Here is a 17182-nt window from a genome sequence, read left to right on the forward strand (position 1 = left end):
ATGCCTTTTCTTCTGAATTCATCCTAATATCTTAGGTCGAGTGATCTTGTCCGAGCCTCTCAGGAAAACTTCACAAGGGTTGACTCAAAAAGGTATAGCTAATTTGTAATATTGCCCTCCAAAATTTTCTCTTCCATGAGATGAAATTTGGTTATTATGGCTGAGCCAGTTTTGCATTTCTTTGTGACTTATGTTTATCCTGGACACAGCATTAGTTAGATAACTTTTTAATTGTGGATACCTATTATTTTTTTAGGTTTTTAACGTTTACAGCCTCCTTTTAAGTGTTTGTTGCGGCTGTGCATTTGTGTAGATTTGTCTGTAGTGTTTTTTTATGTCTACATAAGGTAATACTGCTTATCAGATATTTTATTTTAATGCTTATGTACCAGAAAAAATAAAAGTGAAGGTATTTTATCACAAAAACTAGTTGGGGGCCTGGTGATTTTGATGCTCCACAATTGCAAAGTTTCAACAGTTAAGCCATTTACCATAGTTGTCTTTCCTTCATGTTCAGTGTGGTTATATTTGTTAATAAATTGCAATAGGTATATAACAATGCCATTATTGTTAAAAGATAGATTATATTATTGCATTAACTTGACATGCTTAGTGTTCATTTTGATTTTATTTTTAAACATTTTGACGTTTTAATACGCATGTTTATTAATATTAGTTCCAATCTGAAGAATAAAAAAACTGAAACTGAGGCTTGCATTCAAAATTCTTAAATATTATATTACTCGATGGGACTAAATTATATTATAATTTTTTTATTTGCCAGTATCAATTTGCAACAACTTTTCTTTTCATTTTCATCCTCAATGGCCTGATAGACCTAAACATTAAGATTAAAATAGTAGAGCTAATATTACACTAGTATATATATATAGAAAACACTAAAATGCTTACATTAGAGCTAATGTATTGTTAATTTGCTTAAGATGGTCTTTGCCTGTTATTACTTCTTTTTACAAATATAACTTTTGGTTTGATGAATAACAGCTTACTTTATGCAAGGTGATTAGGGAATTTCTGCGTTCTCACATATTTATAAATAATCAAAAAAGATTTGATATTGATACTGTTATATTAAACTGAGATACTGACATTGATATTTTCAGTTTATTCTTGTGCATATTCACCTATAAAAATTTGCAAGTGTATTAACTCTATTTGTGACATTTTAGAGTGTTTTCTTTGCATATGTGTCCCTTTTGTGTTAAAGTGCTTGTGCTAACGTGTCGCTTTTAGTAGAAAAGTCTGAACATAAAACATATGATATTCATGTATGGATTTCAATTCTGATCAATTGAAGACTCAATTTAAAAATATTGACTTTATCTATGAAAACCTCCAACTCTATCTCTTAGAAAACATTCAAAAGGCTTTCATTTGTATATATGTTTGGATTTCTTTCTAAGTAATTCAAATTTATTGATAATATGTTATGTTTTAATATAAGTAATCAGCCAAGACTTTTTAAGGTTAGGTGATTTAAGTCCTACCTAATATCTTTAAACATGAAAAATTAATCCTGCGGCCTTTAAAATTGAGGAAGTTGGTATATTTCAGGCCCAAAGTTTCGTAACTCATACATTACCAGTGTACTTCAAAACCCATAGTTCAATAAACTCAAGTAACATAGTCACATCAATAGTCTCCCGAGTTGAGCACAGTTTTTGTAACGGTAGGCAATTTTGATGGTGAACTCGCTGACAAATATATATAGACTGCAGAGATTTTTTTGTGAAATCCATAAGTATAAAAAGGCAGTACTCAAGAATAAGAAAGCAACTGGCTCGAGAAGATTTCATCTTCAGCATATTCTTAACTTTCAAACAATTTTAAACTCTTGTGGGTGTGCTCATTATAAGTTAAAGACAGTTTTTCCATTTACTCTAAGTAAAGTTACATTTACTATTTATTTAGCAGCCTTGTGAATACTGTTCTTATGCTGTTTAAGATAGCTTTGCTATATTTACTCATAGTTTCATTTTCATGGTCATTTAAAGCAACGAACTTCAAAAAAACATTTTTGTGATCTTGTTCAGCTCCTTCGATGCAGTCTTTTTCTCGTCAATCGTAGTGCAGGGTCGTCCTTTCATGGGCCGTTACAGTTGTTTTGGGAAAAAGAAAAAGTCATCGGGGGCCAGATCTGGGGAATACGGTGACTATGGCATCATTGGTGTGTTGTTTTTGGCAAAAAATTCACGCACAAGTAACGATGTGTGAGCAGGGGCTTTGTCGTGCTGCAAAAGCCATTTTTTGTTCTTTCACAAATGTGGGCATTTGTGGTGGATTGCTTTGCGCAAATTGCGAATAACTTGCAGGTAATATTCCTTATTTATGGTTCTACCCCGTGGCATGAACTCATGATGCACCATGCCCCTGAAATCGAAGGAAACTGCAAGCAAAACTTTCACATTCGACCGAACTTGGCATGCTTTTTTCAGTCTTGGCTCGTGCTACAGCTTCCATTGGGATGATTGAGCATTAGTTTCCACATCATAACGATAAACCCATGATTTGTCACCAGTTATGACCCTCTGGAGCAAATTTGGGTCGTCACGGACAGAGTCATTAGCAATGTTAATGCGTTGCTGTTTTGGTCGAAATTGAGCAATTTTGGTAAAAATTTCGCGGCGAACCATGTCTTGCCCAAATCATTGCTAAAAATTGAATGGTACGAGCCAATTGATATGTTTAGGTCCTTAGCAACTTCTCTAATGGTGATTGAACAATTGGCCAATACTATTTTCTTCACTTCATCAATGTTTTCGTCTGTTGTTGACGTGCTCGGGCGTCCAGCACCTTCATCGTTGTTCACATCCTCTCAGCCGTCTGAGAACATTTTGTACCACCGATAAATATTTCTTCGGTGCAAGGTAGCTTCTCCATATGCCACAGTCAACATTTGGAATGCATCTGCACACTTAATTTCATGTTTCACACAAAATTTGTTATAGATTCTTTGATCCATTTTGTGGAGCAATCAAAAATCGATGACAAGCCAAAATACATCCAAGCAAAACAGCTGTCAACAATTAACTGAGCATCCACAATGGCCGAACTTTTCGGCATAAGTGAGAGACATAAGTACCAAATTAACGCCACAAAAAAATCGAGGATTTCACAGCTGAAAATTAATGATGTATATGAGCAAAAAGGGAGGAAATAGGTCATGAAATTTCATTTGTTGAAGCTAAGGTTATTTATTTGAAATAGTTTGATGAGTTAATAAACAGATTCTTGCTTCAGTTGTCTCAGACCGATAGGAGTGGCCCATAACAGAAACTTACTTCAATTCAGAAGAATAATTCACTTGTCTTTTTCCTTGCCGTTATGCATTTAATTTTTGTCGTGTGTCCGTTTTGAAGTGCTTATGGGATGAATTTATTGCATTTGTCATGGTAGAGTTAACATAACCATGGGTCACAATCAACAGTGTTTGGTATTTTATCACAAACCCTAAAAAAATTGCTATTATTTCATGGAGTAGGATTGGGGGCATTGGAGAAGTTTGGAACCTAAATTTCAGTCAACAAATCTCTTCCAGCATGAATTAATTCACTAGAATTTAAGCTGTCATGCTGTGAAATCTATAATGATGAAGTTTTGCTCACTCCTAATTTTAGAGCTGATGGCTGTTATGCTCGTACGTTTGATTATTAGGACAAACATTTAGAATAGCTTTCCTTCTGGAGAAATTGATGAGTTTATTCTTGCTGCTTTGAAAGGGTATTGTGGAAGTGTTCCGTATTATTATCACCTCCATTATCTTCATTTCCCCCCAAAACAAAATTAATGAAGCTGCCTGCTTGGACAGCAAGCAAACTTTGGTGGTGACAGCATGAAGGTCCATGTAAATCACGTGTTTTTTGTATGTAGTGTAGCATTACCGGCATGTGATTTTTTTTCAACTCTCAGGATAAATAACTTGTAATATTATTTTAAGTCAAACACACAAGCATGCTTGTTTTTCAACCCCCCGTAAATCCCTTAACTTCATTATGTACAATTCAAAATATCCTGTAAGTAAAGCTTCAACTAGCATGAAATCCTTTCGCAGTCATTTATGGGATTTGAGTTAGATGCTTCATCTACCATAGTTGGGTTATACTTTGTGTCTGTAGTGATTAAATGGGAGAAAGGTGAAGATAAACATATGCTTTTCAATGATTTTGTAAATTTACTTCAGTTAAACAATAGGAAAGATGTTTTATTGATGGTGGTGGTAGTGAATAGCATAAGTACCCTTGTAATACTTGGTTTTTGAATGGCAATGTCTGTGACCTTATTTCATGGGAGTAATTGTATCAAATATCAAAAATGATGTTGAGTTAAAAGAAATTATTTATTACAAAGAATTACCGAAAGAAATATTTTTCATCCTAAATGGAAGAGGGCATTATAAGCTATCTTCTAATGGGAGATTTTGCTGTCATTAATTTCCTAGGTGTAATGTAATTTGGAATGAAGAAGCCCCCAAATTTTCTTTCTAGTAATTGTGTTGAAGAATTTGCTCCTTGGGGTTTTTATCCATGTACATGTTTAACAAGACAGTTCTACCTGTGTTAACAAGACAGTTCAACTTGTGTTTTGATAACCATTAGGTAAAGAAGTAATTAAGCCTTTCATTATCCCCACAACTGAATATAAGCAAATGAAATTGCATAGCTCCTGGATTTGGTAACTATTTTCACATAATCAATGCATCAACTTAAAAATTCAAACTTGTCAACCAAGAGTTTCATTTACTGTATTCATTAAAGTTCATTTTATAAAAAACCTACTTTTTGGTTGAAGATTGGATATATTTTAGTTTTTTGAAGGAACATAGATCTCAAAGTGGGACACATGAAACTTTGTGCATTAGAAATGCATGAAATAGTGTTGTATATAAAATATATTTATATACTTGATATAAGATATCACTGTTGTGAAGGGAATGTTGGAATCAATCTGATCACATTAGCAAATCATAATCCAGTCCACATACATGGCATCTAATCACATGGAAACACCATAGCTGATATTGGTAATGACAATTGGAGCAAATTCTGGAATGTAATCTTAACGTATTTCCTTAAGGGCTAATATATTATACATTGGAGACAATTCAGAGTGGGGAATTAAGGCCCTTAAGGATTCACATTATCAAAAAGAATATGAATAATCAAGCCATGAGAAAGCCGTAGACTGCTATCAAAGGCCAAGAAAGTAAAAACAGCAATTTTTTTTAGCAGCATCAAGCCTCAATTAAAAAGCTTATCTCTGCAAAAATCGAAGTATTTAATTGCAACTTCCAGTTTAATAAAATAATTCAATCAGTATGAGAGTTCATTGGACTAAAAATATGTAGGAGTAAAGGAGTAACTTACAGTAATCAATATTTTGTTCATGAGAGTAACATCCCCTTTGGGAATATTGTCTGTAACCCCAATACTAATATTTTTTAGATGAGGGTTGGTGACTTGATCTAAACTGTGAACACATACTATATTGTAAGGAGTTGGAATGATTTCTTTGGGGCTCTGGAGTCCCAAAATTAATGCCTAAGAAAGAACTCAATCTTGTATACTAGTGTAGTGAAAAAATATGAATTCCAGTTGTGTTAACCTGTTCATTTGAACATAGTTTCCATGCCTGACGTTGCTTTCAGGTGCATAATCGTAGATAATTATAGGGATAATAATTTATTATTTATAGGTTGATTGAAGACAGCACTAAATGAAGACAACTTAGTATTTATTTGTCGTTAAAAATTATGAGGAGAAGAAATAAAGGTGTTTAAATGTTTCATAAAGAAGTGGGCATTTTATGTTTAATTGATGTAAGACCTATTAAGTAAGGATTATTTTTATTGGAAATGGCAGTTTGTGCCCATTGATTAATTTGAGCATCTTATGGTATCTTGGTGGGTAAAGCATTCAACTACTTACCAAAGGGTCTCAGGTTCAAATTCTGTAATGCCTTTAAAGTGCCCCTCCTAAACTCCCAAGTGCAATATAATATCCTGTATTCTAGGAGTTGGTGGAAACCAGGTGACTCATAAAACTGGTCACCCTAAGCTGAAAGTGTGAATCTCACACTAATGAGGGCTTAGTTTGAGGTGAACTTGCTCTCGCCCATCAAAACCAACATTCAGGTTGCTTACTTTGGATAGCTGGTGATATAGATATCTATTCTGTTACCTTATTTGAAAATGCTGTTCAAAGTTGAAGTAGTGTGATTGCATAAAAGAGGATAGAACTTATACCTTGAACGAGGATAATATGTGTATGCCCTTAGGCATTAATTCTAAAAATTAAATATTCAACTGTGTAATTTTATTTCAACTGCCACAAATTCCCTTCCAACACAAGATGAAGAGATTTCATCTGCCAGGAAAATGTTTGCAGATTAGTGTATGTTTGTGTTACCAAATTGTTTTTTGGAAGGGAGGTTACTCATTTTGTCTGAATTTGATTATGAAGTGGCCAATTATGGTATAATGTTAAACCAGGAGACTTAAATGCAGGCAAGACTGACATGGTAAACATGAAACCTCAATGAGCAAATTTCTTAGAAAAAAGGTATATAGGCTTTTAATATGCAAATGTAATTTATTTGATAAATTTTTTAGCATTTCGTGCAGCAAATATGAATTATATGTCACGTTTTGCACAATTAAAATTATATTCCCACAAATGTTCTCACCAAAACATTAATTTGCTGGTTGTTAGTAGCATAAATGTGATTTAACTATTGTTCCTTTAGAAAAAGATGCATGTATAATTTACTAATTTGTGCTATGTGTACTCGGGAGTTAATTTTACGAGGGTCATCCGGAAAGTAGTACCCGTTCGTGAAATAAAGACACAAAAGTAAATATTAACAAACATAAAAAATTTTATTTGAAAGAGGATACTTTAAACTACTTCTCAACATAATCTCCAAGCAAATTAAGGCATTTGTCATAACGTGTGACAAGTTTCTGTATTCCTGCTGCATAGTCCTTCGCCGCCAGCTCATTGAGATACGCGAGGGACCCATCTTGCACAAATTTTTGCATAATGCAGATGGTGTTTAACAATTTCATGAACAATTGTTCGAGAAACATTGGGAAAATGCTCACAGATGTCATCAATTGTGACGCGCCGATCGTTCCTCACGAATTCGTCAACTGAGCTCACCAGTTGGTCTGTAATGACAGACGGTCTCCCCGAACGCTCATCGTCGTGTGTGTTCCCCCTCCCCATGTTGAAGTTGCGACACCACCGCCGAACAGACGACTCGTCCATTACATTGTCTCCATACACCTCCTTTAATTGGCGATGAATATCACATGGGCGAACGTTTCTTGCATTGAGGAATTTAATCACTGCCCTCACTTCACAACTGGCGGCGTTCTCAATTTTTTTAAACATTGTAAACAATCACAGAAACAACACAGGCAATGCTAGCGTCACGCAACTTGGCTCAGAGAAGGCAGACAAGCCACTGAAGCTATCTGACCTCGTCCAGCGGCTACTCGCGTCGTCAGCACTTCATGCGGCACGAACGGGTACTACTTTCCGGATGACCCTCGTATTTCTTATTTTATGTCATTCCAGTCTTGGGAAATCTTTCCCCATGAAATCTAAAGTTTATCTTTCACTAAAGAGTTATTAAATATCATAATCCATCTGAGTACCATAAAGTGGAATGAGTTCATATGCATTTTGGCTTATCATCATTGTTTTAGTAGTGAGGCAGCTTCAAACACTTTAAATTCATGTTGTTGTTGTTCAAAGTTAAAGTACTTAAGGGATAGGTATAAATATAAGATATTTGGTATGCTTGTAGTAAATACCACCAATCACCAATTTTATTAATCATCATGCTAAAAGTAACCCAGGAATTTCATAAGTTCTAATTTAGACTTGAGTTAGCAAAAATAAAGACCTTTATTGAATATTTGATTGAGTATTCTCTTTTTACCGTCAATGTTTCAACTGTCTTTAAGGGTTCTGTTTCAAACAAAACATACAATTGTAGTTAATATTGCTTTGATTAGTGATGAAAACTATACAGAGAGTTTTTTGTGTGGTAATTTTAAAAATAATAGCCAAATAATGCTGTAGTTTTTCTTCAGCTTCCAGATTTTATAAAAATACAAGACACACACAGGTTAATTGAACTCCAACTAGCAATCAATGATTGATTACATGTTGCATCTATATTGTGCCTTGTGTCTAAAGAGTAATTACATTGTATCTCAATGAGAACTAGAGAAGAAAACACTTTTTCACACTTCCAGCTCTGCAAAACTATAAGCTAGCATAAGTATTTGAACTCACCCCACTTTATTGCTAATCACATTTATGAATTTGTGTAATTACCTAATTGATGTACTTGATTACATAAAAAATTTGAAAAACAAATAAGTTATGACTAATATTGAATCTTTTAGCTCTTGTACACAGCCTTCTCATGAATGTTCATGCTTTCACATGGTAGAAACCCAAAGAATAAAGCACCAATAACACTTTTGCCATTATTTTTTTCAATTTCAGGAATAAAAGCTGAGGCTTCCACTGAAAGAGAAACTAGAGCTTCCGAAAGGACCACAGTGTCTAGCCTCGCAGTATCTTCTGTTGGAAGTGGAGTTCGACGACGCAGAAAACGTAAAAGTGAATTGCTCAGCAGGGAGGAGATAGTCAATTGCGTCTGTGGCTCCCCCGAAGAAGATGGTCTAATGATGCAGGTAACAGTGGAGGATATCGTCTTGAGATCATTCTTTAATCAGAAAATCCTGGCCTGTATTTCAATTTTGGAACTGAGAGATAATACGAGGGCAATCATTAATGCAATTTTAAGCTCCTTTTTATAAGTTTGTTTTCTTTGTGACTATTATTTTGAAAATTAGTCAAAACTCCAGTAAGATTTCAGTGAAATGCTTAGCCAGTGATAGTCATGTTAAGCAGAAAGCCCAAGTTCACTCTTGTGCACAGTTTTCTGAATTCATAGGCTATTGGTTGGAAAGTGCTAAGTTGAGTGAGCCGAAGAGATTAGTTTTGTTGCAAGAAAAAGGAATAAAATATAATAAGTTATGTCTTGGAGATTGGCTGGTGTACTTGTTACTCCCAAGGCTGGAAGAGAAGGGTCAGCTTACAGGATTACTAACTACCTCTTCCTCACCTGCCCTAGGTGTGACTGCAGTCAATAATCTTTTTGTCTGCACATTTATGATTTAAATTGATGCTGGAATAGGGATATTTCTGGACATAGGGTCTTATAGAGTAAATTGTCATATTTTTAATCCAAAGATATTGTGAATCTTTATTTATCTAATGAAATTTGTGCCATTCTAAAACATGAATATTGAAAGTAATTATGAATAACTTTTTTCTACTGTCACATAAAAGTATTTAACTTAAATATTGCAAACCGTAACCTCAAGAGAAAATAGCACATTTTCTGGCATAAAAGGCAAAGGTAGCAGGCAAAACATGAGTGTACTATTAAAAATGGCAGTATCTCTTACATATTTTTTGACTTAGAATTAATAATTTCCTAAAGTCATGAAAATTACTGAAGTTTATTTACCTCATCAATTCAAATGATTGTGGTCTTATTAAATCAAAAGAATCTTTTTCTAACATTTTTAAGTAATTACATCTTGTTCAGTGCTCCGATATTTTTACTCCTAAATTCCTTAGCTTTTTGGTTGATTAGGGTAGTTATGATATAGATAATTTTGAAAGTATTTATGCATTTTTGTAATATTAATCTGAAAAATCTCCCTTTTTCCAGTGTGAACTTTGTCTTTGCTGGCAGCATGGTCATTGTAATAACATTGAAAGAGAAGTAGAAGTACCTGAGAAGTATGTATGCTATATATGTTTGAATCCACAAAAAGAAAGAAAATCGATGAAGTACTTCCATGATCAAGATTGGCTGAAGAAAGGCATTCTTCCAAGGTTTGTCATGACACTACTTTAAACCTTGTAGCCAGTTCACGTATTTAATAGTGAAAGCCCTCCTTACAGTATTTTAATTTGCAGAACACATTATTTGAGTATGAGCCCCCTGCCAGTGATGTGATTTGTTCAGTGGACCGTGAGGATGAACTAACTCATTTAAAATTCATTCTCTAGTGGGTATCTTCAAGAAATTTGACTGGATAAGTCCATTAAAAGAAAGGATTGTTCTAAAAATCAATCGCAGTTTTGTTTTGGCAATGTATTGTAAAATGCTGTCACCATCATGGGGATCAGTATAACTCTGTAGTCACAAATTCCAGAGGATGTGGATAGTTGTTTGAAATAATTTTAATGTCTGTTTTATGGCAAAAAACTGTACTTAAATAGCTTAACTTCAGTAATAACCATAGTGTTGAACTTTATTGAGATATTTGGATAAATGCGCAAATATCAAGTGTTGTTATTTAAACCATGTGAAAGTAATAAAAGAGTATCAGGTGAATTGGTGATTTAAATATTTCATAAATAATCCTTATTTTTATTGTTTTTCTTGATTAAAAGTGATCACCGATTCTTTTCTTTGAATTGTTAGAAATGCTATTTTTGAAAATCAGTGGTATATTGTTCAATTGGATGTTTAGCGTTTTGTAATTTTGAATTTAATATATTGATACAATTATTCAATTATTAGTGTTGAATAATCCTCTTTAATTCCTCATTATTATCCATTTGTACCTTCATTTATACAGAGCAATCGTACTTGTCCTCATAACCAATAATTGTACATCGTGTTCCTTAGCTTAGTTTGAGGTGTGACTGAGTTATTGTCTGTATTTATCACAGATTTGTGCAGAATATAATTATTGAGGGTAAAGAAAAAACTTAGCTATTCCATATAAAAAGGTTTAATGTATTGCACGACCATGGTCTCAATGCTGGGCATCTTCATCAGATGACCATCAGGTATTCCAAGAAACTACGGGATATGCTGCAAATGTATCTTTTAACAGAGTCATCCGCTAAAATGCATTTCAATGCAGCAATTTAAGTGTGTAAAAATCATTTGCCTTGACTCGGCCTGTTGTCTCTAAGCTAATCATGAAGGAATTTTGCCTAGTTAAGCCTGAAGCTGTTAACTTTATAATATAATTAATGGTTGTAATGATAAATAGGCCAAATGGTAAATAGTTCGCTGACACTGAATGAAAGAATTGGGGGATAATTTTGGATTAGAAAGAAATTATCCCATATTAAGTAGCAGCCCAGATTTGGGGGTGCAGGTTGTATGAGCAGATTTGGAGAAAATTTGTCGGAAATTCCTTTGTGTCATTTTATAAAGAGTTTCGTGACCCATGTTGGACATGGAGGTTGATAATTTTGATGGGCATAAGATGATCTTAAAAGAACTTTTCGATAAAAGACTTCCTGGAATATGTCCAAATGTTAGTTAGCTATTAAATATTACAGGCAACAGTAAGGTTGTAGTAAATTGTGCGGCAACATAACTTCCTCTTTTCAAATGCAAAACACTTTCAAAAAAGGAAGTAATGTTGCTGCACCCTGTGGTTATAATAAATTATGTGCTTCTATATAAAAATATTTGACTTGGAACTTTCATGAATTTAATGGTTTCATATTCAACCTGTGGGCATTCATGAGCACTGAATGAATAAACTTTGTATTCTTTCTCAGTGAATTTGTCATGAAAATTGACCGAATTTACTCATCATGTTGAACTTTCATGATGAGTAACTATAGTTCATAAGGGATTACATTACAAACAGATATGGAAAACCATCTTAAGTTGAAATATTTAAAAACTCTTTATATCAAATGAAACATAATTTGACAATTTTAAATTGGCTAAACACTTTTAGAACTTTAAATACACTAGATTATCTATTGTAAATTTAAGCAGCCTTCTTCTAAACTAAAAAGTCTTTTTTTGGTTTTTTAGTTTATCATTTCGAAATAAAGAAGATGAAACAAAGGCGAACCAGAGATTTAAGGTGCTTAAGAAGTCTCATGAGTTAACTGGATCCCTTCTCCAGCTAAAAACTGTTGTCCATAGCCTTCGTGTGAAAGTTAACATGATTGGGTGAGTTGTTGTTTGTGTATTAAGTGATTTTTAAAGTGCAGAAAGGTAAAATCATTTAGTGGGAATATATCCTTTAATACTTTTGTGAACATTTAACATTATTCATTTCATTCTTGAATGTGAAATGAGTTAAAAGTCCGACAAGAAAATAGTTAATTTGCTTGTGATAAAGCTCAATAATGATTGACTTTGAATTTGCATGGAATTAATATTTGGTTGATGAATTATAGCTATAGATGAATGCCTAGTTATATTAGGCTGTGATATCAGAATATTTTTATGTATTTGATGTTACTCTGTTGAAAGTTAATTACTCATGCATTATTAAAATTTGACTTGGGTAATTCCATTTTCTATGCATTTAAAAGTAGGGAATACATGAATTTGCTACCAATTATGTTGCTCTTAATTTATATTGAGAGATGTCAATCAATGATATATGTTTTTCATCTCGTCATCTTTTTTTGTTGATGATAAAATGTTTGTATGTTAATGGTAAAATGCATGTATGAAGTATGAATTTACATCTCAGTTAATACACTATTTTATAGTTAACATTGCAAATTTTGCACCAGAGAAAGATAAAGTCAATTCTTTTGTCAATTCATTAGGAATAACGACCATCCAAAGTTATATCTGTGGTCCAAGAGTTGGGAGGCCAGCCCAACACCAAATGATGTTCCTGAGTTGTGCGGTGTTGTTATAAAGGAAGAGAGTGAAAAATTAGAACCCCCGCCTCCTTGTAGCAACCAGCCATCCTATGGGGACATCACAAAAACAGAAGATAATCTGCCAGAGCTGACAATGGAGCAGGGAACATTAGATGAAAAGGATAAAGACATTCCTTCTCTAGACGTGAGTTCTGTTTATTCTTTACAGTTCATGAAAATCAATAAATATTGATTGAACATGCATAAAGTGTTATTAGGTGTCATTATATTTTATGTCCTTGCAGTGAATTTATGATGATAGATAAAAAAACCCTGAGATTCAAACACCTATTATTCATTATATTATAATTAGATAGTCAACCATTTAAGGTTGCTTTGGATAGAAACAAACTACAAGATACATCCTGAACAAGCCTACATTTCTTGTAATGGGGGAAGAGGAATTCAATGAAGTGCTTATAAAAATATGGCCTTGAGATTAATCTTTTTGTTTTTGCATTTTATGACTAGTTTTGCCGTCAGTGTCTCTGTTGCATCCTGAATAATATTTATGTGAACACTTAAAGGGTTGCCACAACCAAAGAAACTGTGGGAGATGCCGCAACAGTAAACTTTTAAAACCATTTTCACCATGATTATCCTAATATTTAAGATCCCAGTCCTCATGCTTTCCTTCCTTTACTCAAGGGGTAATTCTAAGATTTACATTAAGCAAACGTTGTCACTTACAAAGCAACCTCAGGAGCAATATACTACCTTGATCAAAAATTTCCCGGAATTTATTCAGAAAATTAAAAATACAAGTTTATTCATCTAAATCTATATTGTCCCCTTCAAAGTAATCCCCATCGACTGCAACACACTTATGCCAGCGCTTGATCCAATCCTCGAAACATTTTTTATATTCGGTTTTCGGTATGTCCATCAGTGCTTCCTGCGATTTTTCCATTACTTCCTCTCGGCTGCTAAAACGCGTTCCCCGTAATGGTTTTTTAACTCGATTGAACAGAAAGAAGTCACAGGGAGCCAAATCAGGTGAATTCGGTGGCTGTTGGATGGTATTTGTTGCATTTTTCGTCAAAAAATTACGAATAATGATAGCACTGTGCGACGGTGCGTTATCATGGTGCAAAATCCACGAGTTTTCTGCCCACATTTCTGGTCTCTTTCGGCGAATTGCTTCACGCAAACGTCTCATAACGCCCAAATAATACTCTTTGTTTACTGTCTGGCCTTCTGGCAAAAATTCATGATGCACTACACCGTTGTAATCCATGAAAACCGTCAGCATTGCCTTCTTTTTTGACTGAAAACGACGTGGTTTTTTTGGTCTCGGCTCATTTGGTGAACGCCATTCACTTGCCTGATGTCTGGATTGCGTGTCGTACTCATAAACCCACGTCTCGTCTCCAGTAATGATCCTTTTGATGAATGTGGGATCGGATTCAGCCTCGCAAATCATGTCTTTTGCGACGTCAACACGGTCTCTTTTTTGCATGAAATTGAGGTCTTTTGGCACCAACTTTGCTGCTTCTCGACGGAAACCCAAATCATTAACCACAATGTCTTGGGCGGATCCATAGGCAATGTTCAAGTCCTCCGCTATTTCTCTGATGGTTAATTTGCGGTCATTGACCAACATTTCTTTTACTTTATCAATTTTTTCACCGACTTTCGATGTCGATGGTCTGCCACTGCGTTCATCATCTTCGATTGACTCACGACCACTTCTGAACCGCTCGTGCCACTGGTAAACGACCGTTTTTTTTAGAGAATTGTTGCCGAAACACTTTTCCAACATTTCCAACGTCCGTGCGCCACTAAATCCGTTTTTTACGCAAAATTTAATACAAGTTCGTTGTTGCAAATTTAAATCCATTTCTGAAATTGTAAAAAATCGCCAACACACACAGAGATAGATGTACTCTTGGCTACGTAACTTTTGCAAATGTCAAGTTATGACACTAAGATTTAAAGGGAATATCAACAACAGATGTACCAATTTAACAAAAAAAACAGAACTCAAATCGGAACGATGGGAGCGCCACACGGTGGTTATTCCGGGAACTTTTTGATCAAGGTAGTAGACATTTCCTATTCCCAGTTGCCTTTGGCTACCACCATCACTAAAAAGTTTGAACTCATATGTAGCCTATCCAATCAAATAGTGATATAATTTGTTGACCTGAATTTCCTGCCAAATACTGATTTTTCAAAGCTGTCTATGAGAAATAACCATTTTGTATTTATTGTGCTCAGTCAATTGCTTTGAATTAATATTTTTCTTGCCATGCTATAGAAGAAATTGATTAATTTGGGTGTTTCCTGGATATCTTGACAACTTGTCCCAAGAAATACAGAATGTACATCTTGAGCTGCTCGCGTTTTCCCCCTTTGTAATTCATGATATTCTACGCTCACACAAATGTATTCAGTTAAATATTTTTCATTCAAACAAATTGTCTTCTGTAAGATTGAGATGTCGTAACATCGAGAATAGTCATAACTTATGTTTTGTTATAAAGCATATGCAAACCTTAAAGATTATATTCATAGTTTCTCTGGAAAAATTCCCATTAGTCATGGAGGAGGAAATTCTTTTCAAAGCTCTGTAACCATGCAGTAACTGTATGCTTCCACATGAAACTAAAATTATAATGTTGCAATAGTTGTACTTGGATTAGGGGTACTTTTGAAGAGGGAAATACATGATAATAATAACAAGGATGAAGACTATTACAATTTTCCACATAATAATGTTATTATGTTATTAATAATGTTATTAAGTGGAAAATTGTAATAGTCTTCATTTCTGTTATTATGAAACAGTTCCACCACATCACACCCGAATGTGTAATTCATGAAATACATGCAGCCGCTATCATTTGTGTGTCTTTAAACAGCAGCCGGCAAATATTGCAATCGCACATAATCCTGGTAATGTATGTGCCATGTCCATGAATACACCCATTCTTGGCCATCTTATCATCCTCTTTGGGACTAACCATTAAATATACCAAATTTTCATGGTAGCTGCACAACATCAACTTTAAGAAACTGGTCATTGCTATTATAAATATACAGTCTTTCATAATATGACTCAAACATTAAGAGAAAAGCTGCCTCAATTCTGTAATAAATACATAATAAATGTAGTCAAAAATCACCATATTTGAGAAATGATACCGATACGAAAAACTATTTTCATATTAGTATTGCTACCAGAGTCGAGGAAATCCTTGGTTAAACATAACAGTTTCAGGTGTAACTTTGTGGAATTCCTTCATTATGAGGGTAAAGAGAAACTTAACATTTCCACCATAAAGATTCAATATTTCACAACCATGGTTTTGATGCTGCGCATCATCATTAGGTAACATACATCAACATTTTTTCTACTTATATACTCTGACTCCAACAGGAAAGTAAGGGAGAGGAGAGATTTTAGCAATTGGAAGATGGGGATTACTCAGCATTGGGAAGAAAAATCATTGGTATTAGAAAGCTCTGCTACCTGATGACATACAGAAATATTTGATGTTACAATAAATGTTCATCAATTTGTTGTTATCTTAAAAGCATTTCATACCAAATTATTTCTGTTACTTTCCTGTTTTTTTATTTACTTTTAATAATACATTAACCACTTAAAAGTAACTTCAAGTTTAACTCAAGTTATTATAACTGTCATTGTATGCATGGAATTACTTGTTTTAAACCATACTTACTATTGGGATGACGGCAAAGTGGGGATTGAAATGGGAAAATTGTTTCTAATGGAGCATGATAATTCCCTGTGAAAACTGTCAGTGGTGGTTGCCTGTAGGAACAGCTAGATTTTGGTAAAGCTTTCTTTGTATCCAAGCAACACAGAATAATGGGTGATAACCATGGTAGGGGTGTGGTGTAAAGGGAGGTAAGGGTAAGTAGTGAAGGGCACAGGGTATATAAGGAAGGATCAAAGGGGGAAAGAAAAAGAGGAAGTTGCAATGCCATTTTGATGGCAGGACCATTCATTAGGCTAAGTATCATTATGGAATATTATACCCATTTGGGGCCCTTTTAACACAAAATGAAATTGCAGGGGAGGCTGCAACAGTAACTTATAAGGTAGTCATCCGCTTATATGCATTTCAATGGAACAATTTCAGAGTGTAAAAATCATACCAGTCAAGTCAAATGATTTTTGCACTGAAATGTTTCGGAAATATGTCTATTTATTAGAGTAGATCATACACTTTCTCTAGCCTCAAATTTGGTATTTTAATGTGATTAACAGTTGATTAAAATACATACCCTCTCGAAATATTTTTTCAGGAACCTTTTCATGACCAAATTGTTCTGAATATATTTCATTTCACCATCTCCCATTTAAAAAAATAAACTGCATAATAAACTAATCAAGTATCATGAAAGCTCTTAAAGAATTATTTTTGAATTTTAAAAATCTAAGTCATTGTATG

General features: G+C 34.1%; 1 protein-coding gene across 7 annotated transcripts in view; it reads left to right on the forward strand.

Annotated features, from left to right (window-relative positions):
• LOC139700948 (PHD finger protein 20-like) overlaps positions 1-17182 on the forward strand; it is a 69615-nt gene that overhangs the window by 48651 nt on the left and 3782 nt on the right. For 5 of the 7 annotated variants that reach the window (XM_071599451.1, XM_071599456.1, XM_071599455.1 and 2 more), the window contains 5 exons: positions 36-92; positions 8541-8731; positions 9781-9947; positions 11908-12048; positions 12660-12903. In XM_071599451.1, coding sequence (XP_071455552.1) covers positions 36-92; positions 8541-8731; positions 9781-9947; positions 11908-12048; positions 12660-12903 — 800 coding nt within the window. The remainder of the gene's footprint in view (positions 1-35; positions 93-8540; positions 8732-9780; positions 9948-11907; positions 12049-12659; positions 12904-17182) is intronic. The other 2 variants (XM_071599454.1, XM_071599457.1) reach the window with 1 other exon arrangement.

The sequence above is a fragment of the Hetaerina americana genome, unplaced genomic scaffold, assembly GCF_022747635.1.
Source record: "Hetaerina americana unplaced genomic scaffold, ioHetAmer1.1.p SCAF_11, whole genome shotgun sequence".
Classification (NCBI taxonomy): domain Eukaryota; kingdom Metazoa; phylum Arthropoda; class Insecta; order Odonata; family Calopterygidae; genus Hetaerina; species Hetaerina americana.